Source organism: Pieris napi, chromosome 7 (assembly GCF_905475465.1).
Source record: "Pieris napi chromosome 7, ilPieNapi1.2, whole genome shotgun sequence".
In the NCBI taxonomy this organism is placed as follows: domain Eukaryota; kingdom Metazoa; phylum Arthropoda; class Insecta; order Lepidoptera; family Pieridae; genus Pieris; species Pieris napi.
The window spans coordinates 1,397,652-1,422,840 of NC_062240.1; the positions used below are offsets into that span (position 1 = coordinate 1,397,652).

The following is a 25,189-nucleotide window of genomic DNA, read 5'->3' on the forward strand; positions in this document are numbered from 1 at the left end:
GATCCGAATCTTAAAATAAAATTGTAATCATATTTTAAATGTGAAATATAAAAAAAAGTAACTATTTATACCTTCATCCATACTTATATTTATTTTTTTAGCAGTTTGAAATAACTTTAATTATTTTCAAAATTTACGACGAAACAAATTTTAACAATAAATAATATTTACTAACGAAAATTTCGATAAACGCCAACTTAATGAAAAACACTGGTAAATTTTCTGTCACGGTGTTGGTATTTATTACGAGAAGCACGCGAGAGCATTCGTTTTGGGAGTGCTCAATTGTGCGAAGCGTTGCTGTAGTTGGAACATTCAACGTAGAGCATTATGCCGCAAAATGCGCTCTAGTGCTGTAATTGGAAAACGCACACTATGTTCGTACCTTAGCCTTACACAATCTGTTTTAGTTTTAGTGACTGCGAATCTGTGCACTTATGACAGCTCTAGTTCGAATTATAAAATTTTTCTAAAAAATTAGACAAAAATAAAAGTAACTTCTTGACTCTTGTAGTTTGTTGTAAATTTAATTTGTTATTTAAGATTTTGGTCTAGTTTTAAACAGTGAATAAGTATAAGTTTGTATATATTGATAGTATGCGTTCAGTAGTTATGATATATTTAATCAAATTGTAATCTTTTCTTTTAATATAAGATTGCGTCGTAAGGTCAATAATTAGTAGAAATGGATGATAATTTACCAAGCGATGATGAAATGAAAGATTCTCCGATGAGCCCTAAATTAGGAGGCAAGAAATTAAAATTAAATGATGGGAGTTCACAAGACAGTCTTAACGAAGGGGGTAAGTAGTCGCTGTTTTTATTCCATAAAACATGTTGTAAGATTTCAATGACTTTATTTTATTAGCATCAGGTAGCAAAGATATTCAAGACGAGAATGTAGACAGCGGTGTTTCTGCTGATAAATCTGAAAGTCCTAGTGAAGTAAATAGCGAAGAGCGTGCAGTTTCGTCTAATATGGAGCCAACCAATGAAGTAGTTAATGCAGCGCCATCCAGCAGCAACGTGCGAGCTATTTTGCTGGATTTGCGACGCCCAAGACACTGCAGAATATATAGAAAGCGTAAGACACCTGACCGTGATTCTGATGAAAACTCTTCAAGGGATTCTGATGACTTGTCAAATGATGAAAGATCAGACAACATTCAGCTGTTTAATACTTACTATGAAAGTGCACCAGGTTCTTCAATAAATTCATCTCCCAGCATGTAAGTGTTCATTATGTACCTTTTGAATGTTAATTATTTTGGCAATTAAGCATGACTGGATTTGATATAAAATATATTAATATCCATTCTATAAATGTCTCCATGTTTGGTGGAGATTGTCTTTTACTAAATATTTCATGTGCTGGTTTTGTGTGTAAAAATATTTTTATTATGTTTAATTATAACTTATAAGGAAGGAACAGGAACATTAAATTTCACAAAATATGTAATTTAATGTTAAATTTTTTCCTTCCATTATTTAAAACCATTTGAAATACTATTACAGTAGTTCAAGTGATTCATCAGAAAGCAGTAATAATGATTACAGTGAAGATCATACTCTTGACTTAGAATTAGAAGAAGATGGAGATAGCGAAGATACTGTATTTCTTGAAAATGAACAGACTTCATCTCGAAATAAACAAGACACAGCAACTCCACCTGTACTTCTTAAAACAAAGCCTAAACATAATTACGTTATTCTAAGAGGTAATAAAATAGTTACGTATGTTTGTTTTAGTAGTGATGTCATTGTTTCATGAAATTGCACAATTTTCATGAAACAATACCTAGAAACAGAGAAGTGTAATAATATTTATTTTTGTTGCTGAAAGTTTAGTAACAGTAGTTTTTCATACAAGCCAAGCAGCCAGACTAATAATACTAGTTGTGGTCAAAAAACTATGTATCAACTCCATGATCCTCAACAATGACTATTTAATTCTTTTAATAAAATAATATTTTGTTTATATAAACATTTTAACCACATAACAAAAATATAAACATTTATATTTTTATCTAAGCTATTGCCTTCCTTTTTTTTTCATTTCATTTTCATTGGTTTTTTTCTTTGTCTTACTAAATTTGTCAATATATGAAAATAAGTTGTGGTATAGGGCAAACATTTTGTTTCTTGGCTAAATCATGTCTAATTTCTTATTCTCTTTGGGAGAAAAAAATGAATGTGAATTTATGACTGTTTCTTTGATAATGTATGTATATAATTTGATGATAAGATATGAATGATTTGCAGAAGTTATTAATCGTGAAATGGGGCTGACATTTCCATTGGGAAAAGCTATTAAAGAAGATGTAATGTTTGAGAAAAAGTTCTATGGCTCATTACATGCAGTGTACAGAATGGCAAAATTTGACTCACTAATGAAACATCGAGGCTGTGTTAATTCCATTAATTTTCATCCAGAGGGTAAGTACCTATAATTAAACTCTTAACTTTTATAGCCTGACAATACTTTACTAAATAAATGAAAAAGTCGGGAAGTTAATATGCCATCTATAACTACAATTATTCACACAATTTTTTTTTTTAATTTTATATTTATTTAATAATTATAAAAACAGTATATTTTTTAAAGAGTACTTTAGTTATAATAATAATAATAAAGCCTTTATTTCGTTCCATACCATTTACATTACATGCTAATACAACTAAACTAAAAATTTTGTGTTAATGTGGTTAGTAATACAGTATATGTAATATTATTTAGTAATTTAATATTGAAATAAATGTTAGTATTATTAGTACCATATTTTATTTTCCTAGGTATGGATCCCTATCTTGGGTATAGGCCTCCTCTAGCCGCTTCCAGTCCTCTCTGTCCTGACCCCTGATCATCCATTCTTTTCCGGCAACATGGACAATGTCATCGACCCAGCGTTTCTGAGGTCTGCCAACTCTCCTTTTTCCCCTTGGACCTAGCCATTTAGTAGCTGTAAGTGTCCATCTATCATCTTTCAAGCGAGATATATGTCCTGCCCATTTCCATTTTAGCTTCAGTGCATGCTTTAAGGCATCTGTAATTCTGGTTCTTTCTCTTATTGTTTCGTGTCTGATTTTGTGTATCCTTTTTAATTTTAGCATACTGCGCTCCATTGCTCTCTGACATGACCTTACTTTACTTTTGGTTTTGTTATCAAATACCCATGTTTGGCATGCATATGTTAGGCATGGTAGTAGGCAAGTGTCCATTACAATCTTTTTGTATTCTGAACTGTAATTTCCTTTCAGAATCTCCTTATGTGACCAGTACCTGTTCCAGGTAATGTTTATTCTCCTGCAAATTTCCTTGTCATTGTTGGTGGTGTCAAACGATACCTGCTTCCCTAGATAGATATATGACTCTACATACTCTATTATTTTGTCATTTACTTTTATAGGTTTGTGCAGGCTATTTGACATGATTTTAGTTTTGTTGGGGTTCATACTCAGACCTACTTTTTTACTTTCCACATCCAGGATTTGCAGCATTTTTTCCAGCGCTGATGCAGTTTCACTAAAAACAGCTATGTCATCTGCGAATCTGAGAGTACTTTAGTTAAAGGACTGCAATTAAGCTAATTTAGTTTTTAAAAGGGAATTTCTGGTTTCCACATTTCAATACATTGGTATTAGATGATACTTTATATTGTCTTGGATAACCACATGAAGTTGACACCTAATAATTTAATACAATTACATTATATTACATACAATCGAATTGTATTATTTTCAGTATTTATTTTCGGTCTGTAGCCCATACCCCACCCCGCCTTGTCATACTTCTTTTTTTTTAGAAAATCCCATGGGACAATAATTTTAGCATAATGCTTATTCAGTAGACAAGCAACCCTAGTAGTAATTAAAGTCTATTGAAATGTTGCGATATTAACAGCATTTAGCCAATTGGTATTTGGCACTATATTTTTGGATATTAAAATTGTTTGGAAGTTAACAACCACTTCAATAAAACCCTTGTTATTGTGCAATTAAGTCAATGCAAATTATGAATATTCGTATTTCTTAAAATGATTTTTTTTACAGGTCATTTATTGGCCTCTGGTTCGGATGATACCAATGTAATTGTTTGGGACTGGGCAAGAAATATTCCAATACAAACGGTGAAAACAGGACACAAATCAAATGTGTTTCAAAGCAAATTCCTGTATTTGAATGCACAGACGCAACTCAATATCGTCACTTGTGCGAGGGATGGACAGGTAAGTTGTATATTACAATTTATAAGAATTTAAAGGGTGATAATAGAGTCTAATTTGCTTGTAGGCCAATATTATTATTGGCTTGATATATTTCAATGATTATAATGACTTGCATTGTATATTGTTATTAAATAAATTAATGTTTAGGTTTGTACTGCATAAAACGGCTCTTACCCTCAGATTTAGAGATAGGACTTAGCCGGAGTCATACTTAGTGTTAACTCTTCACTCTAATATGAGTGAAAACTCGGTAAATTGGAATGACAAAGAGCATTTTATCCGTCGCCAAAAATGGATTGTCTTTTTAGGGTTTGGTTATTGGGATGCAGATAGGAGATCGATCAACTGTTGCGCTCTGATCTCAGATTGAAAACAATCTGAGATTGTGGATTGATTATTGGGTTCGAGCGTTGTTCACCCTTAGCTGCTCACAAGCGACAGAAATTAATTAGAAATGTCATTAATTCCAGACTATACTTATTTAAGGTGTATTTATAAAAATGAATTGTAATTGCACTAGGTCCGATTAATCCAATGTCCGGCCAGCGGAATGAGCGGCGCGTCGCGTCGTAAGCTCGCGAACCACGCTCGGGCCGCGCATAAAGTGCACGTTTCAGCTCACGAACCACATTTGGTCATCTCTGCCGGAGAAGACGCGGTCGTGATGCGGTGTGACGTCAGAGAGGAACATGGTTCCAAGTAAGTCGATGGCTGAATAAAACCGTAAATATATTTAGTTTGATATTTCAGTCCGGGATTATTTGGGTTTTATTTGATAAAACCATTGAAAGATCCATTGCTAAAATAGCATTTAATGCTAAATATCACAAATTATTTTTATTTAATTTTAATTTTCACAAATGTCGACAACAAGACACAAAGAATTTATAATTCTAATACATAACATGTTTCATCTGAATATTTAATATTTTTATAATATTTTTTTTATTTTCCCAATGTTTCTCTGTATAAAAACCTTCCGCAGAGTGCTCAAATAAAATAAAAAATACTTGAATTAATTGGACCAACCGTTTTCGAGTTTTGAGCTTAGCGACGATTAATTTTTATTATATAGTCCGGTCAATTTAGACATCCAAGGTTACAGTAATTCGCACTTGGTTGAATATTGGTAGGTTTGCTCAATACACTATTATAAAGGAAATGTGAAAAGTCCTCATCGATCCGGCACGTGCAAAAAAATTACTCCGGTTCAAAGATCACAAAAATGGGTTTTTCGCGATTTTCAGCAAAATGGTAAGTTTTATCATAAAATTAGTTAGACAAAAATTGTAGATCAGATAACTATCTATAAAAAATGTCCAAATACTTTTTTCCTAAGAGCCACCGTTTTTGAGATATAACGATTCAAAAAGTTGAAAGGGTTGTAATCGTCATAATATGCACACGTTTCCACGCCACCTTTGAGGTAGTGTACTTAGCGCTTTTTTTTTAATGTGGTTTCCCCGGTAGGCCTATTCCACTGATCTTTTATGATTCTGTTTAATTTGAAACTATTGAATAACTGTAGATATTGACAAGGGTTGAAAATGATGAAAGGGGTGTAAATTACAAAAAATAAGAAAATTTATCCGTCTGAATCTAAATCATCATTAACTTCTGCTTTCTCTTGTTCTTGTTCTTCTTCTCTTCCTTCTCCTTCTTCTTCTTTATCTTCTTCATTCTGGGTGTTAATAAATTGTCCCAATAATGACACATCGCATGTCTCTTCGTCAACATCAAATGAATCTTCAATTGTTGGCAATTCAACATTGGAGCATGACCGGCCTTGACAGTTAGTACATGCTACAGAACAAAACAGTCCAACTTTTTTTGCAACCACATTTAGCACTACATCCCTTTTTACAGTTGCAAAAAATGGTGTTTAGTAGTTTTTCTGGTGCAGGTGGAAGTAAAGTCTGAACTGGCTCTAATGAATTGTCGACCAACTTCCAACCCCAGTCTTTTCCAACAGCACGAAATAGGTTAGAAAAAATAGGTTACAATAAACACGTGTTTTCACTCCAGATCGATGTTGCTGAAGGTTACACTGGCGTAGAAAATAAAGGACTGGGTTTTTTTTTATCCGAAATTTTCATATTTTATATGTGTAAGTCACACTGACCGATAGAACGATATTTTTGCTTGTATTACGGCTTCAGTGATGTATATACGTGGTGTACTTATATTATACATAATATGACGATTACAACTCTTTTAACTTTTTGAATCGTGATATCTCAAAAACGGTGGCTCTTAGGAAAAAAAGTATTTAGACATTTTTTATAGATTTTATATCTGATCTACAATTTTGTCTAAACTAATTTTATGATAAAACTTACCATTTTGCTGAAAATCGCGAAAAACCCATTTTTGTGATCTTTGAACCGGAGTAATTTTTTTTGCACGTGCCGGATCGATGAGGACTTTTCACATTTCCTTTATAATAGTGTATTGAGCAATCCTACCAATATTCAGCCAAGTGCGAATTATTGTAACCTTACCCCAATTTTTTAGTCTAATTTGACCGGATTATATATTGATAATTTTTTTGTGTCAATTATTAAAATGAATTTAAATATTTTTTTATCATTAATTATTTCAGACTATTCCAAGTACGCGAAACGACACCTATTCCCTTATATAGTGTGGCGGGACATCCGCTGAAACCGGAACAGCTTTTGGTAGCCGGCCGCGATATGTACCTACGTGTGTATGATACGAGGAAAACGGATAAACCATTGAACTTTTACACGGCAAACTTCACTCCGGTGAGATTCGAAAAAAAAATTGTGAATAATTTCACTATTGTATTTAATTGTTAATACATAATAATAATATAAAATAGTGCGTGCGTACAAAGTACACATGTCAGAAGTGAAACTTCTTTGGTAAACTATTTTTTAACTCTTGTTCATATAAATACAACAGACGTAGGGTCCGTTCACACAGACCGGCTCGGAGAGCATCGGCCTGCTTTTTTCTTTTCACACAGACCGGGTCGTATACGCTTGGAATTGGCCGGAGCGGAGCCGCCAACTATTTCACATCGACCGGCTGGAAGAGATCTGAAAGCGGGTGCGGTTGGATGTGCTCGGAGCCGGTCGGATGCGCTCGGAGTCGGGTGGATACACTACAAAGGCAGTGCCAGTATTCCGCGCAGTCTAAGTTTTGTTTTCGGTGTGTTAACGTGTGCTTTTCGAAACATGGATTTAGATAGCTCCGACGAAGAAATATATTTGTTAGCAAGATTACTTGAAATAGAACATAGGAAACGTAAGCGCAAGCGGAAACAAATATGGGTAAAACATATTTGGAAAAACAGACTAATCCATGGGGAGTTTCACACCATTTTCGAGGAATTGAAGAGAGATAGCCTAAAATTTTATGAGTATTATCGTATGGAATATTGGCAATTTTTGAAATTGACAGATTTGTTAAGAGTACATATAACAAAAAAGACTACAAATTATCGTTGCACCATTACAGCCGAAGAAAGGTTAACGGTAACTTTAAGGTAAATAAAAAACAATTATTTATACTAATCATGTTATTTAGATCACAAAATCACAGCCCTCCATTTATTAAGCATTGTTTACGTTAATGAAATGTAAATTACTTATACTAATCATGTTAAATAACACAAACATCTAAATAGATCACAAAATCACAGCCCTCCATTTATTAAGCATTATTTACGTTAATGAAATGTAATTAAATAGTACAGATTTGTGTGTGTTTAATTATTATTATTATAATTATTATTGTTTTTGATTGTTTATTATTTTGTATTTTGTGTGCTGGTATTGTACCCGTAAGTAGTCTGATCTGGATAGTTTTGAGGAATATAGGTTTCGTTTGACACTAGGTAAGTAGATTGATTAGTCGATGGCGGTGAATTTATAGACAAAGAATAATTCAAATCTGTACTATTTTCATACAGACTTAATTCAGCTTCATTAACAATGTTAAACACGCGCCTTTTAATTCGTGCTTGGACTTCTTTTGGGAATGTTTCCACTGTATCTGACATAGACAAAAAAAAATTACGTAATGCCTTGTCACGGGGTGTAGTATTTCTTTTTTTTCAAGATACTCTTCGAAAACCGTAGCAACATCTTTGCTTAAGCGTGGTCTCTTTTTCGAGCCAGAAGTACTTGCAAGCGATTCAACTTCAGAATGGTCAGAACGTTTAGATGATGTCGATGGTGGTGGTATTGGTGTGCCAGGCTCTGAATCATCCGATGATAATGTTACATTAGATATTTGGTTTCGATTGCGAAAAAATGGTATTATAAAAGAAAGTTCTTTTTCAAATTTTATCAATTTGGACGTAGTTGCACCATCGCCACTCTTGCCTTTTCGGTTATAATAGGCTTTTCTGAAGTTATCTCGCAGTTTCTTCCAACGATCCTGGCACTGCGTCACTGGAAAGAACAGAAATGAAAAATTAATAACATAACTCTTTTTTATTTTATAGTTCGTTTTGGTACGGCAGTCTTATATTTCTATTTTGTGTGTTTGTTTTATTTTTACAGATTCCTCATCACTGGTTGCAGTTTCAAAAACTTGTCATTTAATTTTCGAATGGGAATTTCTACAGTTCATTCAATTATTCATGAGACAATCAGAGTAATTTGTGATGTTTTGATGCCCATAGTTATGCAGATGCCAGATGAAGAAATGTGGGAAAAGGTTTCACGTGATTTCTTTAATATTTGGAATTTTCCTAACTGTTTGGGCGCTATAGACGGAAAGCATGTCAATATACAGGCACCAGATAATAGTGGAAGCTTATACTATAATTATAAAAACTTTTTCAGTACAGTGTTACTAGCTGTGGTCGACGCGAAATACAGTTTTTTAATTGTTGATGTCGGATCATATGGTAAAAATAGCGACGGCGGAATTTTACAGAATTCAAAATTTTGGAAAAAACTCAACACCAATAAGTTAAAGCTGCCCCCAAATAAACCTCTACCTAGTACCACTGAAAGCTTACCACATGTTTTTATAGGAGACGAGGCATTTCCTTTGAGCAATAATATATTGCGGCCGTATCCAAGAGAACAAGCAAGAACAGAATTATCAAAAAAAGTATTTAATCTGCGTTTAAGCAGGGCAAGAAAAGTCGTAGAATGTGCATTTGGAATGCTAACTCAAAGATTTGAAATTTATCAAAAACGAATGAAAATTCAGCCGAAGTACTGTGATTTAATTATATTAGCAACTACATGTTTACATAATTTTTTAATAGAAAATCGGACGCCAGGACAAGAGAATGAATTTCACAGCAATATAAATTTATTAACAGCAATAACAGACAATAATAATGAAAACAGTTCTAATAGCGACGCAGTTCTAACCACAAGGAATAAATTTAAGGATTATTTTTCATCAAGTGGTGCTTTAGATTGGCAAGATCAAGTGGCTACGCGAGTTTCTTAAGTTATATTTAATAAAAATTGTCTACTACATAAGTATATTCTAACGATCAGATACTCAAACGAGTTTTTAAAGTAAGGGCGCATTTAAACTCATGTTATTCCTATTTTGACTTTGAATCTAACACGTCGCAGCACGAGTTTAAGAAGCCCTTGCTTTAAAATTCGTTTGAGTATCTGGGGGTAGGTGTAAAACAATGAAAACCTTACTTACCACTTATTCCGAGACATTTGCTAATTTCCTCCCATGCATTGTCTTTCATTATCCGATCGCTATATGATGGCTTGGTTATGTCAAATAAACACTCATATTTTGACACGAGTATTATTAATTTTTCATCATTCATCTTTTCGTACAAGTACGCACAACTATTACGTTCAAATGTTGCTATCAAAATGGCGGTCGGCGCGGCCGCAGCGGGCACGCAATCGGAGCCGATCGGCTACGCGATAGAGAAAGAGCACGCAATCGGAGCCCATCGGCTGCGCGAGCGAGAAAGAGCACGCAATCGGAGCCGACAGGCTGCGCAAGCGAGAAAGAGCACGCAATCAGAGCCGATCGGCTGCGCGAGCGAGAAAGAGCACGCAAGCGGAGCCGGTCGGCTCCTTTTATTACTTCACACGAAGCGCGTTCAGGCATTTTTAATGACAAAAAAGGTGCAAATGCAAAAATAAACTTTACTACAATCACTCAAAACACTGTTTCCAACGTGATAAAAATCTGCTCTCCTCTCCGAGCCGGTCTGTGTGAACGGACCCTTAGAGGGAGGGAATAAGGAAGAAATGTAATGAATGTAATTGTCATTAAAATATTATATCGAAAATTAATACAAATAATAAATTTAATTTTTTAAATTTATATCTTCGATATTAAAATCATTTGAGATTTCAATAAATTATTTTGCATAAAATATAAAATACTAATATTTCATAAATTCTCTTTACGTAATTTTAATTTTAAAAATATAATTTCTATAAGGTAATTTGCCCTTCTCACTCTCAAACACTCTCCCCATTTCGACAAAAACGCTGCACATCTGCGTGACGTTGCGTAAAAATTTACCCTCTTGCTCCTAAAGAAGTTTCACTTCAAAAATTATAATTTGATTAAACACTTGTTATTTTGAACGTTTGGTAACTTGAAATTTATCTCTGGTCCCTTGAGTTTCCAATTATCGAGAGCCGACAGTATATAATAAACTGAAAAATTCTACCAAAATATATATATATTTTTCAATTATTACAACACAATAAAAATAATTACATTCACTATCCTTACAGAACAAAAGATATACAATTAAAATTATTTTAAACAAATATAAATTATTGCTGCAATTACAGGTAAAAGTCGTCTTTGAGTACATAATTGATGCGTTGATAATTTCAGAAGTCGGGATCGGTTCACAAGTCAATGATGCATCTGACGTGCGCCGTGTACAACCACGATGGGTCAGAAATACTAGGATCGTATAACGACGAAGATATCTACTTGTTTGATACGAAACTTGATGTTTATGATAAGTAAGTTTTCTCTTTAAATTAGAGGTTTTGAAGTTAATAAAAATCATTTTTAATAGTATTTTCGATAATTTTGTCAAGTCGGTAATATTTTTGTTACGATAAATTTGGTTTAGTTAAATAATTGAGGGTAGAGACAGTTTGTAATTTCTGTAATAAGTCAGATTAATGCAAATACCAAATATGTGGCAATAGAGAGCGTTAATATGGCAACATTTTAATAGACAATAACCGTATAAAAGTTATCTGACAACATCATGTGCAAAACAATTATATCGGCCGTTTTATATTTCTGAGGAAAAAAAATAGAAAATATTTTTTTTCTGACCATACTCAAATATTGTACTTGAACGTGAGCAAACGATTTCCAGGGACGCAACGGACATCGACAAACAGACATACACACACAAATACAGCGGGCACCGGAATAGTGCGACATTCAAGGGCGTGGCCTTCTTTGGGCCCCAGAGTCAGTACATTGTGTCGGGGTCTGATTGTGCCCACATTTACATTTGGGAGAAACAGTCGGAGGCTATCGTTCAATGGATGGATGGGGACAATAGTGGTGTGGTAAGTGTTCAGCGAAAATCAATTCAGTAGTTTTGGAGATTAGCATATACAGACAGTAGGATTGATATTTTTTTTAATTATATCACTCTTTGCTCAACTAAACATGTTTATTGCATATAATGACCCGATTTCAAAAAACTTCCAAATCTTATCTTGTTGTTAACTTAATGAAATAAAACATTAATTCGCCGCTGGAGGTCTAAAAAAACAAAGTTCTATGAAATTTTTAAATTACAAAGTGTGACAGCTCACGGTTGCTTTCTTAAAAGTCTAGATTATATCTATATTCTAAGTAACTTATATCAAAATGCCCATGTCTTCGTTACACTGAGTAAGCACAGTTTGACACCATACAACAACACATAGCAAAAATTTGTTTTTAAGAATGTGGCCTATTATTAAAGCAATATTACTCATTTGTGCATTACCTTCGTAGAATAATCTAGTGTGTAGTGTAACCACGTTTCAAAATTCTTGCAAAGTATAGTAAATGATTCGTATTTAATACGTGTACGTATCGCATGACGTATTCGATCACCATATTACCAAACAGCTTTGTCCATATTCTTGTGAATTAGAGTTATGAACAGAAGACAAAAATTCGTATTTTTGAAGAACCTTAAAAAAATCACCTTTGGCGTTAATATGATTCCCACATGCAATTTGGCAAGAGGCCTTTGATGCGCAGGAGTCATTTTGTGTAACGTACCGCTATACAGAGTCTTGCCGACTAAAATCTATTTGTATAAATTTCAGGTAAATTGTATAGAGCCCCATCCCCGCTTCCCGATAATTGCTTCAAGCGGGTTAGACAAGGATGTCAAGATATGGATGCCGTGTCGACAGTCAGATCCTGATTTCAAAGGAATGGAGAAGGTATGGATCCTCAACCTTTTTTCTTTTATTTCACCCTTTTTTTTATATGAGGTGAAAATGCGCTTACGCAGGCCCGCATCAAGGATGTCGAGCTTGACGTGGGGTCTGTGGGGCTGGGTCTACACTCAAATCCCTCTGCTATTCAAAGGGGTAGCGAGACCCCACCCACTAAAAACGCATCAGCCCTTCACACGCCCTTAATATGGGCCCTCGGGGTTCGCTAGGCATTCTACCCAAGGGACCCGGGCTTATATCCGACATAGAGGGCTCATTCAAGACCTGCGGTTCCGGGCCACTCGAGGTCGAGCCCCCAGTCTTGAACTACCGGTCAGTCTACGGTCATCCCCAGACCTCTCCCTCAATCGCTCAGCTGCCTCCTTCTGCAGCATTACATGCTCACAGAAGGTGACTATTGCACTCCAGGCCTCCTCACCTTCTATTTGACCTTGGTTAAGTCCAGTTAAGTCGGCACTATATTAACCAAAATATAGCGGTATCTATGGCACCCCCCAAACTTTACCTTATTGCAAGTGATCGACGATTTAATAATTATTTTATTTTTTGACTGTTAAAAATAAATAAACCCACGCCCATTAAATGTCGAATATCGTGTTTTCTTAACGTATTAAATAATTATTGGCCCATTTTTGCCTTCATCACTAATGGCGTATATGTTACGTAAGCACTATAATGTAAGCACATTTTTCCTTGAGCCAACTAGAATAACTGCCACCAGTGCCACTTGTATTGACAATGTTTTTACAAATGTGAAGCCAACTTTCTACTCAATTATTAATCTGTTAGATTCAGATCACTGTGGCCAGTTGGTTTCATTTACTAAAGACATTGTTAAAGCAAATCGAAAAAATGTTAATTTTGTTCCAGTAACCAGTTATCGTTTAGAACTTTTTAAAAATAATTTAAATGAAAAACTGCCTGGTTTGCCTTATCACAATAACCCTGACCAAGCTTACTCTTCATTATTTAACATGATTAATTCTCAGTTTAACAAGGTTTTTACATCTAGATCAGTTTCTGTTAGTGATCGAGTTTTGTTTAGTGACTGGGCAACACCAGGTATTTTTAAAAGCAGAATAAGATTATTTGAATTATATAATGAAAGGAACCATGATCATAGTGAAAGGTTTAGGGAGTATGTTAAAAATTACTCTAAGACTTTTAAGAGAGCCTGTGCTGCCGCAAAATCTTTACACATTAAAAACAAAATACGATCTTCTGCAAACAAAATTAAAACTACTTGGAATATTATTAATTCTAAAATAGGAAGAACCACAGTCAAGAATAATGATTTTCATCTTAAAATTAATGATATAGATGTTAGGGCGGATTTGGAGGTGGCAACCGAGTTTGAATCTTTTTTCACTAATATTCCTGTATTAACAACTCAAACTTTGTTGTCATCTTCCGGCTCCGCATACAACATACTTAAAGACTGTGTCGCAGAATGTGGGACAAGTTTTGAATTTACAGTTGTTAGTGCTAAGGACATTCTAGATGCATTTAAAGATTTGGAAGTAAAAAAGTCCACCGATCTTTGGGGGTTGTCAGTTCAAATAATATCCTCAATAATTGAATGTATTTCCCCATTTCTGGCAATTGTGTTCAACTCTTGTGTCGCATCTGGTGTGTTTCCGGACTTAATGAAGTTAAGCAAGGTGATTCCACTCTTCAAATCTGGTAGTACAACCGATCCTACGAATTTTCGCCCTATCTCAATTTTGCCTACACTGAGCAAAATTTTTGAGAAAATAATTTTAAAGCAAATGCTAAAGCATTTTAACAGACAGAATCTTTTTCACTCCAAACAATTTGGATTTACTAAGGGTCGGTCTACTGCTGATGCAGGTGTGGAACTACTCAAAAATGTATTCGAGGCTTGGGAGAATTCACAGGATGCTTTAGGCATATTCTGTGACTTGTCCAAAGCTTTTGACTGTGTTTGCCATGACACACTTATCAACTACACCACTATGGCATTAGAAATAAGGCTCTTAGACTTCTCAGTTCATATTTAGACAATAGAATACAAAGTGTAGATATTAATGGCAAAAAATCAAAAGGATCTGTGGTAACTATGGGTGTTCCGCAGGGTTCAATTCTAGGTCCTTTCTTATTCCTTATCTATATCAATGATTTACCTTTTTGTGTAAGGGATGATCACAAAATCCTATTATTTGCGGATGACACTTCGCTTGTTTTTAAAGTTAAGCGTCAACTTGAAAATTTTGACCAAGTTAATTTGGCACTATCTAAGGTTGTCCATTGGTTTAATGTTAATAATCTGCTTTTGAACTCAAGTAAAACTAAATTAATAAAATTTTCTACGCCTAATGTGAGGCAGTTAAGCACCAATGTACAACTGAATGGAGTAGAGTTGGACCCTGTTGAGTCAACTGTTTTTATTGGCATTACTGTTGACGCCAAACTACAGTGGGGCCCACACATTAACAAATTGTCTGGAAGGCTCAGTTCAGCTGCTTATGCTGTAAGGAAAATTAGACAAATTACTGATGTGGATACTGCCAGAATTGTTTATTTCAGTTATTTTCATAGCTTGATGACGTACGGCATTCTCCTTTGGGGAAACTGTGCGGATATTAATACAATCTTCTTATTACAAAAAAGGGCTGTCCGCGCTATATATAAGTTAGGTCCTAGAGTTTCTCTCCGAGAGAAATTCAAAGAGATAAACATTCTGACTGTAACTTCACAATATATTTTTGAAAATTTACTTTATGTTTACAAAAACGAACCGGATTTTGTCAAATTGTCTGATCTTCACTCCCGAAATACTAGGAACAAAAATAATTTAACAGTTAATGCTACTCGCCTTCATAGAATAAGCAACTCGTTCATGGGTCAATGTATACGCTTTTACAATAAACTTCCTATGGATGTTCGTAAACTTCCCCTTAAGAAATTTAAATTTTTTATTAAATCAAAATTATTAACTAAAGGATATTACAGGATATCCGATTATTTAAATGATAGAAACGCCTGGGATTGAGCTGCTCGCTTATACAGCTATCGCTTGTGTTTTTGTAAGCTGTCTTTCACTTCTTTTTTTTTTTTTTTTTTTGCATGTTGTATATATTTACAATCTGACATGTCTTGTGCTTTTGCATATGCATTTTATTTTATTCTATTGACATGTTTGTGCTTAGTGCATATTCATTTTTTCTTTTTCTACAATACTGACATGTTTTGTGCTTTTGCATACAATATTTTACACTTTGACATGCCAAGTGAATAATGATTATATTTCGATTATATTTTTCAATTTCATTATTTTTTCCTTGCTTTAAGGTACACCTTAAAAATACATTTTGTATCCATTGTAAGTGTAAACATTATGCGGGTATATCATAAACTCTTTTGCTTGATTTATAATTTGATACATTTTAGTCTATAGTTATTTTGGGCTGGCGATCTGAGTGAGTTGTTGCCCCACATATTTTTATGGTGCCACTGGCGGTATTGTTGTGTACCGGGTTGTGCAGCTCCCTTAAAAATGGTTGAGCTGCATGAGCTATTCGGGGCATGCTAGCCGTCTGCTGGCACAGGCTTGCTCAGATCGATCTGGTTCTTTCTTCCAAAGACCAGTCCAGTAAATACTCTGCATTTGTTTACACCAATTTATTAATTTATTATTGTATTATCTGGACTATAAAAGAGACTAAGACCCCCGAGTTTGTTTCGACATTTCTTCTCAGGGCAGTCAGTTAGGAAATGTCGACTTCATCTAGTTTAGGATGACATTGTAAAAGTGATTTATATAGTCCTACTTGCAAGAATAAACTATTTCATTTCATTTCACTATAGGGGGAGAGGGGATTTTTGATTTTCTTATCAAAATCAAAATTCATTTATTCAATTGAAACGCGTGATCAATTTGATCGTGGGTTACGATACGTGGTGGGATTGTGGCCAAAAGTCTGTCTAGTTCTGTATAAAAAAAACAATAGTAATTGTAATAATATACAGTTTGCGTGGAAAGACTGAGGCTGCATATATAATTCTTATTTGCTACACCATTTCATTTATTCACCAGAATTTTATATATTTTTTTATTAAATATCAAGACTATTGTCGGACTGTAACGAAGTAACTGAAAACATGATAAAAAAGGTTCAATACTGGAGCGACCTCAAATCGCGGTTTTTCGTAAATCAGGAGTTAGGTAGTGCTTCAAAACTTCCCTAAAATAGCGAAAAAATATAATTATTGTTGTTTTTCGTATGTAAGAAAAAAATATGTTTCCCTTCTTAATTTAACCAAAATATAGTGGAAAAAAGAACATTATTTGTTATATGAAAGGTATTTTTGTTCATAGGTCGTTCGAGAGAACAGCGTGACCCGGCCTAGTCAAATGTTCACGGATTTTTTACCAACTCTTTATAGCGCCTGGCGTGAGACATTAACCGACGAAGACTCTCCGGCCTACGGGACTAATATAGACTTCGATGGGAATGCATGCACCACATTCTAGCATTCTAGGATTTCTCATCTGAACTAATTACATGTTTTGTATATAGCATAAGTTTCAGAAAGGTATTTGATTTTCACACTAATATTTTTTGTATTTATAACTTTCAAATTTTATGAATATCTGTTTTATTTAGATTTTATAACATTGCTATTCTAAAATAAAGGCTTTATTTAACATGGCAATATTTATATCTATGTATTACCAAATTCTGTGTCATATGTTAGACAATATTTTAAAGGAATTTGTTTATTTTACGAATAATAAGGAACGTATAAGGAAAACAATCTTCGATTTAAATGTACACGCGCTTATCAGGTGTCAAATGTTTGTGGCACGTTTACATATATTCTCATTAGTAACATGTAATATAACAATGTATATTATGGTTAAAATGTGTAAAAATGCAATTTTATTGTAAAAAATTACAATTAGTTTGTGGGGCCTTATAAAACGTTGACTAAAAAGTTTTAGTGTTTGTGATGAATATTAAAACTTGGCAACATTTAGTCCACATTTTTATAGGTTTGTGTAAGAATTTAGCAAAATCTAAAAAAATATTTGTTTTATCATTATGTAATAATATTGGATTTTCTTATTCCTCTACTGCCAGGAATTCATTAATATAGCATATAAAATTTATATCTAAATTTGACATAGTGTCGGCACGAAATTTGAATTACAAATCGACTCTTGTGTAACTAGAGGTAAGATTCTCCATATATCTTACGCAGTTGTTAAACAAAATTATATAAAGCTATTAATGAAAACTCAATTTTAACAACCAAAAGTCTGTTCAAAAGGAGTTTTTATAGAGCAAGACCAACAGCCATTTATCTATGTAGTTTCTTAATCACCTAAACTTTTGTATATATACATAACAGTAAATGAACCCTAACATACCAATTGTAATGAATGTAAATAAATTGTTGTAATAAAATTAGTATAATTTTTGAAATAGTTACTAGTGCTAGAAATTGTATTTAAACCTTATATTTATAACCACGGAAGAGATAAATAAGATTATTTCCTACTTGTGTGAACAAAATGTTTGCCATCCATTTAGTATAATTAAGAACATACTTAATATAAAAGCTACACGCTTGCCTTATTTGTCTATTCAGTGGAATTTTAATATTGAGCAAAGTTGATTTTGTTTGTTGTAAACAGTTTTTGTAATTGTAATCGGCTTTTATTTGTTTTCTTTTTTTTACTTTATCATCATGTGTAGTGTAACACAATGGCATATAAAAGTGTTTTCGGAAAAAATATATCCTAATTCAAAAAGTTATTTGCTCTCTTTGTGCTTAGTTATAATAAAGTGTGAACCAAATTTGTAGCTGTTTTCACATTTATTTGATACATATTAAAATGGCCTTCTTAGATATGGTTATATCTCGTAACGGTCCGTACGTTGTAAAGGAACGCAAACTATAACAATAATAAAAAAATATAACCAACTCCAAAATGCATCAAAATACGCATTCGAATACACGGCGGCGACTTATGAATTGTAAGACTTAATTGGATTGGAATCCTGATGATCACGTTGGAAATCTCTACTAGTACTGGTCTTCGAGTACATGTACGTTTCATCTTAAGCATAATATTTTCCCGCTTATGGTGATAGTTTATACGTAGTCGCAATGAAACTTATGTGCTTATATTAAATAGCTGATACTCAATTGTAGATAATGGTTAAATAGCAAATTATTATGGAACAAAACGTTAGTTTTCTTTTAATGGAATATTTGGTCGCTGAGGTTAAGTAATGATTTTGTACATTTTCATCTTTGGTTTAATAAATAATTATATGAAGGTGTCTTGTCAAATGCAAGAATTGTGGTGTATTGTAGGCTAAAGAATAGTCAATTATTTTACTGCAATAATTAATTGATTTGCATTTAAATATGTGTTTAAATGCAATTACATTTATGATTGACATGGGTGAGATTAGACTATTTATTTCGGGAAAATAACGGTTTTATTTGTTACCAAATGCATTAGTCAATTGTCAAAATCGGTCCTAATGACTTTGAAGTTATTTGGACAATAGACACCAAACTTAAGGCTCAGGTAAAAATCAGAATTAAGATCCTAGAATACAATGCTTTATGATTTTACCAGTAATTTATATAGAAATGTTATTACAAAAGTAAAGAACATCGTGGTGTTTTTAAAAATTAAACCAATCAGGTTTTTTTCAACTATCGATTGCCATTCATTTACGCGAGTATCACTTATTATTCTATAAAGACTTAAGATCACACAATTTTAATTAAATTTATATTTAATTCTACAATTTCTACAAAAATTAAGTAAGGTTTTATACAAAAATATTTAATATTTTTCAAGTTCAAATAAGTTGGAACAATTCCCTATCGACTTCACCGTTTTATGTGTAAATTCTAAGACTAATAACTTGCTCACTGACATGACAACAAGTAGGTGTGTAATCTTTAACCGATTTAATAAAAGATATTATCAGTTCGACCTGTATATGTATTTGATATTGATGGAATTTGATAATATTTGAGTTCAGTAATCTATTCAGGCTTCCAAACATGTGTGCTAATTTTTTTGAATGTGTGAGTGCATGTATGTTTGGTAAAAATTTCCCGGAAACTAAGACATATTGAGTTAACCTTTTTCAATTGAATTAGGTATATTTCAAATTAGGAAACAAGTAAAGTCTTATCAAAATCTTTTAAGAACTTTTAGCGATATGGTTATCCCATACGCATGTACGCACGAAAGGCATAAAATATATAGGTACTTACCTAGGTAAATAATAAATTATATACTTAGTTAATTCCCGTTCAGTTGTCAGGTATTTCACGTCGATTTTTTAAATTACTTTTTTATTTTTCTACTAAAAGTAGGTAAGTACTTTCTCTAACCTATGCAAAATTTGACCACGTAACGTGATAATATTTAGATCTAAATAGATATATAAAATAATAAAATAGCTTCAAGGGAAGGTCAAAGGTTTATGCAGCTAAGTGTAAAAAGTTCAAAATAGAACTAAAAAAAAAAATATGCCTTTTTCGCCATAACTCTACTGTCGAAAAAATTTCTACTGTCCCTATCAAAAGAAGATAACTTCTTACCTAGTTTATTTCTATTGGAGGACTCGTCAGTACTCTAGGTAGACGCCAGTCACCATTATTTTTGGTATGGCTTGTAGTGTTTAATGTCCGAATTTGGTGGTTAAACTCTTTTAATTCTAATAATAATATTACGTTGACTTCTTCCAATCCCTGTCAACTGTAAATAAAATAAACAGCTCGCCTACTTCAATGACTATACGCCGAAGTTTCTTACATTTATTTAAATAATTAAAATCTAATGGTATTAAATAGGTACCTCTCACACTCATTGATTTCACCCATTTATACTTACTGAACATTATATATTATACTCATAACCATTGATGCTATCAAATTGAATCCACTTAGTAAGTATATATACTAAATAGAAGAATAAAATTTTTATATATTTTACAACCATAGATACTATTTTAAGGTTGGTACGTATATGATATTAAATGCGCATAAAAAACATAATTGCATCAAACTTCAAAGTACAAACATTTCCCGCTATTTTCGTGATTTATGAATGACATGACAATTAGCGACACGTAGTGACCAAATTAGGAACTAAAAAAGATTTTTTTGTAAAATCCCTTCGATTTACATAAAATGATAACATTGACGACAATTCCACTAAGTTCAGCGTAATTGAAACATTATTTATTTTAGTTTTCATCATTAAATTGTAATGGTTAGTATGACTTTAGCAGAGTTTTTATTTTCATAATTGTCCACATGCTGCTTTCAATTTTCCAATGGTCGCAGTTCTCGACCAATCAAATGCGAGGCGTGTAGAAGCCCGCGCCATCTTCGATTTCAAACTCGTCTCGTCTCCGCCGCTCGTTCACTTGATCAGTCAGTCGCGCGTCGGTTTCGAACCACTATATACTTAACTTGTTTTAATTTTAGTAATTAATATAAAAATCAGAACAACCATGAGCTCCAATGATAAAAACAGTGAAGTGGCCGTAGACAAGGTTGGCGAATCGGGAGACGCGAAAAGTGATCTAAAGGGAGCCAAAAGGGCAGCAGAGGTGAGTGCACATGTCAGATATTGTATTCATTTTAGAAACTCGCCATTTTATTGAATGTTGAAAATTAGGTTATCTTTGGTATGTTCCCTATCTTATGGAGTCTTTTTATGCATTTTACGTGGTATTAGCAAGTAGTCACGTTTTGCCGCTCAAATGACATGAAGTAGTACCGGCTTATACTGAGTATAATACAACAAGCGTGTTAGCACCATGAGGTAATCGATGAGTCACTGAACCTATTTTATTATGGAAAATGATATAATTATCTTCGTAAATAAATTGAAAACGTTCAGTTTTAGTTGTTTTTAGGTTTGTTTACTCATTTTCGACAGGCAGCTATGACCTTGGTAGAAAAAACATGGCGCGAGAACGTACCTACGTACTCTCATGTCCTCGTATAGTCTCTGAGAAGTTTTGAAATAAATTGTCTACATGACTATCGATTTTAGAGACAACGTTGTTATTTTTGAATCATTTTCATTTGCATCTTGATACCTACCCAATAGCGTGACGCTATCTGTATAGTTTATAGAAACATGGCGGCCGCAGCGCGTGAATGTCATTGTAGAATGTGGTCTGCCATAGATAAAACTAGTAAAATGTGCATTTTATGACAGGCCATGTTATTTTTATTGAACTTATTTAGGTTATTCATTAGTTTCGTTAATCGAGCCGACACGATTAAATTCTATGTATGTAACTAGGACTTAGTCAAATTTTAAGTTAAGTATGTAGTCAATGACCCGGCTTATTTGCATTCACACTTCCTTTGTTTTGCGATGGACTAAATCTATGAAGCGCAGGTTGTCTAGTTTAATGAACTGACATAATTTTTATTTAATCAATAAAGGTTATAGTCTCATAATTTCCGGCACCAAACAGTTGCAGCGTAGGTAGTCTGTTTAAAATAACTAGGTGCATCTTTAAAAACTAAATCTAATACACCTTGTCGTTTTGGCGGTTAGTAAACGTTCTACGTCACTGCTCATGCTTTGGCCGACCGGTCGTCTCCCGTTCTCTTTGCCACCGAATATGAGACTTTATTGACATGAAAACTGAGCCCAACTCTTGGTAATTTACAATACACCATGTTAAACAACTCTTGCTTGAATTGGTAAATGAATTTTATCTTTCCAACCGCTCTCTACTTTGTACATAAGGTCGCGTTTTCTTTAAAGTTAAGAAAACTTAGCTCGTTTATTTTCTTGTTTCCTTTCCTCACACGTCTTATTACCCACGGCACTATTGTTACGTACCTTTTTGTCACCAGCGAAGCATATCTTGCACGTTAACAGGAGTCATTTTAATCAATACTGGATGATAGCCAATTTAAATCCGTTGATTAAATAATTTTTTTTAAATTATTTGTTAAAAATAAAGATTTAATTTATCTTATTAGAATGTTATGTTCTTTAGGAAAAAGTTACGGAGGCGAAAAAGGCGCGAAAAGAGGAAAACGGCGGCGGTGGTGACGATGGAGCCCACAGTGAAGAAGAGGATGTAGAGGGAGAGGGTGAAGAAGGAGAAGATGATGATGAAGAAGTGGAAGGGGAGGAAGGTGAAGAAGATGAGGAAGAATTAGCTGAAGAAGACGATGACGACATTGAAGGTATTCTATAAATAGGCTCATCAGAACATTTGCATTAAAAAAGTTACTAACACAAGTATTTTAATCATTGATAATCTACCTAACCTAACTACCTGTAGAAAGATAAAAGTATATAGGTATGTTTTAATATTAAAAAGTATTTCCTTTTTCATTGCTCATTGCTAAAAACTCTTAGAAACCTACTAAGTTCCTGATTCGTCTAGACTTAACCCTCATTTGATTCTTATGTTACCTGCACATGATGGGTCCCAATATTTATGTAAACGACCAACGAACTTGTTTTATTATCGTATTGTTATATTTAACTATTTGGAATTGAAATATTTAAAATGTTGCTGTTTTTCAGATGAAGAAGTTGAGGAGGAGTTAATAGATGAAGAAGAAGAAGATGACGCGTAATAGGGCTCACGCCTTTCTATGGACAATGTCACAGTGTAGTAATTATGAGTGCATGTGACGCCCGGTTTCGGCCTCGGTTCGCCCCAACTGAAAGCGACAGCGGCACCAGCCCAGTTGAGAACTTCCGAGGCCTACGCTCCCACCTAAAAACGGGTGCACCTCTGTTTAAATGACAAGATTGTAATTAAGTCTAAATCCAGTGATTTTCATTTTTTTATCAAGTTCAAGTACGGTTACTGGTTGCAACAAATATCTCTTAAGACTTAGTAGAATGCTGTTGAATTTTGTCATGAAATGTACAAATGTGTTTTGAAAGTAAAATTAATTTCTAAGTGAATCCATTCTGTATTTAGGTTAACCTGTGAGCCCTGATGGTGAAGTTGTGATATTTTTCTGTACTGACCAATGACCATATATTTTCACATACAGTAATTGTAACCACAATAGATTGTTATAATTTATAGAATAAGTCACAAAACTCCTCATACTTTCGTTGCGGGTGATGAGTTTGTGTGTACATATTTAGCGTAAGTGGAGCTTAAGAATTGCAAATCATTGTGAAATATCACAATACGAATCACTTTTATTATACAAAATAACCAGACTTCCCCACAACTTACTATCGTTTCATTCGAAACTTTGCGAAAATCTTTAAAATTACAAAGATTCTAATTTTGATTCGTAAAGTCTCGAATTGCTATAGTCAACTAACTTTTCCTGTGTATTATTATATTAACACAAGAAAAACATCACAATTTTGCCATTATCTTGTGCACATCGCGCGCCCGCCGCTCGCTCCCCTAACGACTGATAACGAGAGCGCGACGGCCGCCGCGTACGTAACGCGTTGCGATAGCGAGCCTTCATACCTAAAACCGGCCTGTAATTTTGTCCATATTATAATTAGGATTTAATTTCGGCTCGGTATTTGAACGTTTCGAAGAACGGAATAAGAGATTCCTAGGTTAAAAATTAGTATGTAGGTTGGTTCGTAACAATAATTCATGAGGGGACGCGCCGGGTGCTAGCCGGGGAGAGGGGAATGCGCGGCTTGTGGCGTCAGCGTCTCCCCTCCCGCGGAGTGCGTGGCCTCGTTCGATTTGCCGCGCTGGGCTTGGGTCCCCGCGCCCCGCGCCCTCTTCGCTGGCGTCTGTCGCGACCGACGTCCGACACCTACCGAGCGACGGCAACGCGTCGGCCGCCATGAAAATCACTCATCGAGCGATATCCATTGCTGCTCGATACGTTGCACTCCTATCATAGCGATGTATGACGAGGCTTTGTCTAACGTCGAATCCTTGTGCATATTATTTTCTCGTAATTCGCGCGCCCGTTGCTGAATGCCGGTCGATTAAACAATAACGTGCCGTAAATGGTTATATTTTTTTTACGTAACACCTGGCATACAGTAGACGGCGTTGTGGATCGAGCGGCTTAGCAAATATTTCTCCACTGACATTAAAATAATAAAATTGGCGGATATTTAATACACTCGTTAAATATAGTAATAATACTTTAGTAATTATGGACAATGAAATAAATTCAAATTTTAAATGAACTTTTATCCTTAATTCTGACGTCCCGCCTTTTTTAAATGGTAAGATTACTATGCTGTCGCATATTGTGTACGATGTACGGCTGATGTGAATACCTTAGTACGATTTATTTATTTGTGATGTTAAACACATTGATTTTCTACAATGGACGAAATGTAAATACAACTGATTTAAGTAAAACGTTATTTTGTTTTCTACGCTTATTTATTTGTCCCTAAGCATGTGCTCTCGGTATCAATATAACCTCAATCTTGCCAAATTCTATTTTTAATAATACTTACAAAGATAAGCTGTTATCAAAATGGAGACTTGTCAGTATTAGGTATAGCTAGCAAACAAACGTACGTATCTTGGATGGTTT

The 25,189-nt window shown here is 34.1% G+C and overlaps 3 protein-coding genes and 1 pseudogene across 5 annotated transcripts; 3 read left to right on the forward strand and 1 right to left on the reverse strand.

Moving 5' to 3' along the window:
- Nucleotides 1-439: 439 nt before the first annotated feature.
- Nucleotides 440-25,021, forward strand: LOC125050904 (DDB1- and CUL4-associated factor 8). 3 transcript variants are annotated; one of them, XR_007117221.1, is made up of 13 exons: nucleotides 440-803; nucleotides 875-1,229; nucleotides 1,516-1,718; nucleotides 2,263-2,436; nucleotides 4,051-4,226; nucleotides 4,747-4,925; nucleotides 6,829-6,994; nucleotides 11,055-11,188; nucleotides 11,557-11,755; nucleotides 12,512-12,631; nucleotides 16,986-21,264; nucleotides 22,681-22,873; nucleotides 23,220-25,021. XR_007117221.1 is itself a non-coding variant. In XM_047650979.1 (11 exons), the coding sequence occupies exons 1-11, from the start codon at nucleotides 686-688 to the stop codon at nucleotides 17,139-17,141; spliced, it is 1,986 nt and encodes a 661-aa protein (XP_047506935.1). In that variant the 5' UTR covers nucleotides 441-685; the 3' UTR covers nucleotides 17,142-21,265. The 3 variants fall into 3 exon arrangements, 1 of the variants encoding a protein (XP_047506935.1); XR_007117220.1 differs by having other exon boundaries at nucleotides 441-803; nucleotides 869-1,229; XM_047650979.1 differs by lacking the exons at nucleotides 22,681-22,873; nucleotides 23,220-25,021 and having other exon boundaries at nucleotides 441-803; nucleotides 869-1,229; nucleotides 16,986-21,265.
- On the forward strand, nucleotides 7,156-9,984 carry LOC125050905 (protein ANTAGONIST OF LIKE HETEROCHROMATIN PROTEIN 1-like). Its single transcript, XM_047650980.1, has 2 exons — nucleotides 7,156-7,740; nucleotides 8,762-9,984. Exons 1-2 carry the CDS (start codon nucleotides 7,430-7,432, stop codon nucleotides 9,669-9,671), a joined length of 1,221 nt encoding a protein of 406 aa, XP_047506936.1. The 5' UTR covers nucleotides 7,156-7,429; the 3' UTR covers nucleotides 9,672-9,984.
- Nucleotides 7,756-10,014, reverse strand: LOC125050906 (annotated as a pseudogene).
- On the forward strand, nucleotides 21,166-23,272 carry LOC125051267 (acidic leucine-rich nuclear phosphoprotein 32 family member B-like). Its single transcript, XM_047651479.1, has 3 exons — nucleotides 21,166-21,264; nucleotides 22,681-22,873; nucleotides 23,220-23,272. Exons 1-3 carry the CDS (start codon nucleotides 21,166-21,168, stop codon nucleotides 23,270-23,272), a joined length of 345 nt encoding a protein of 114 aa, XP_047507435.1.
- Nucleotides 25,022-25,189: the final 168 nt, after the last annotated feature.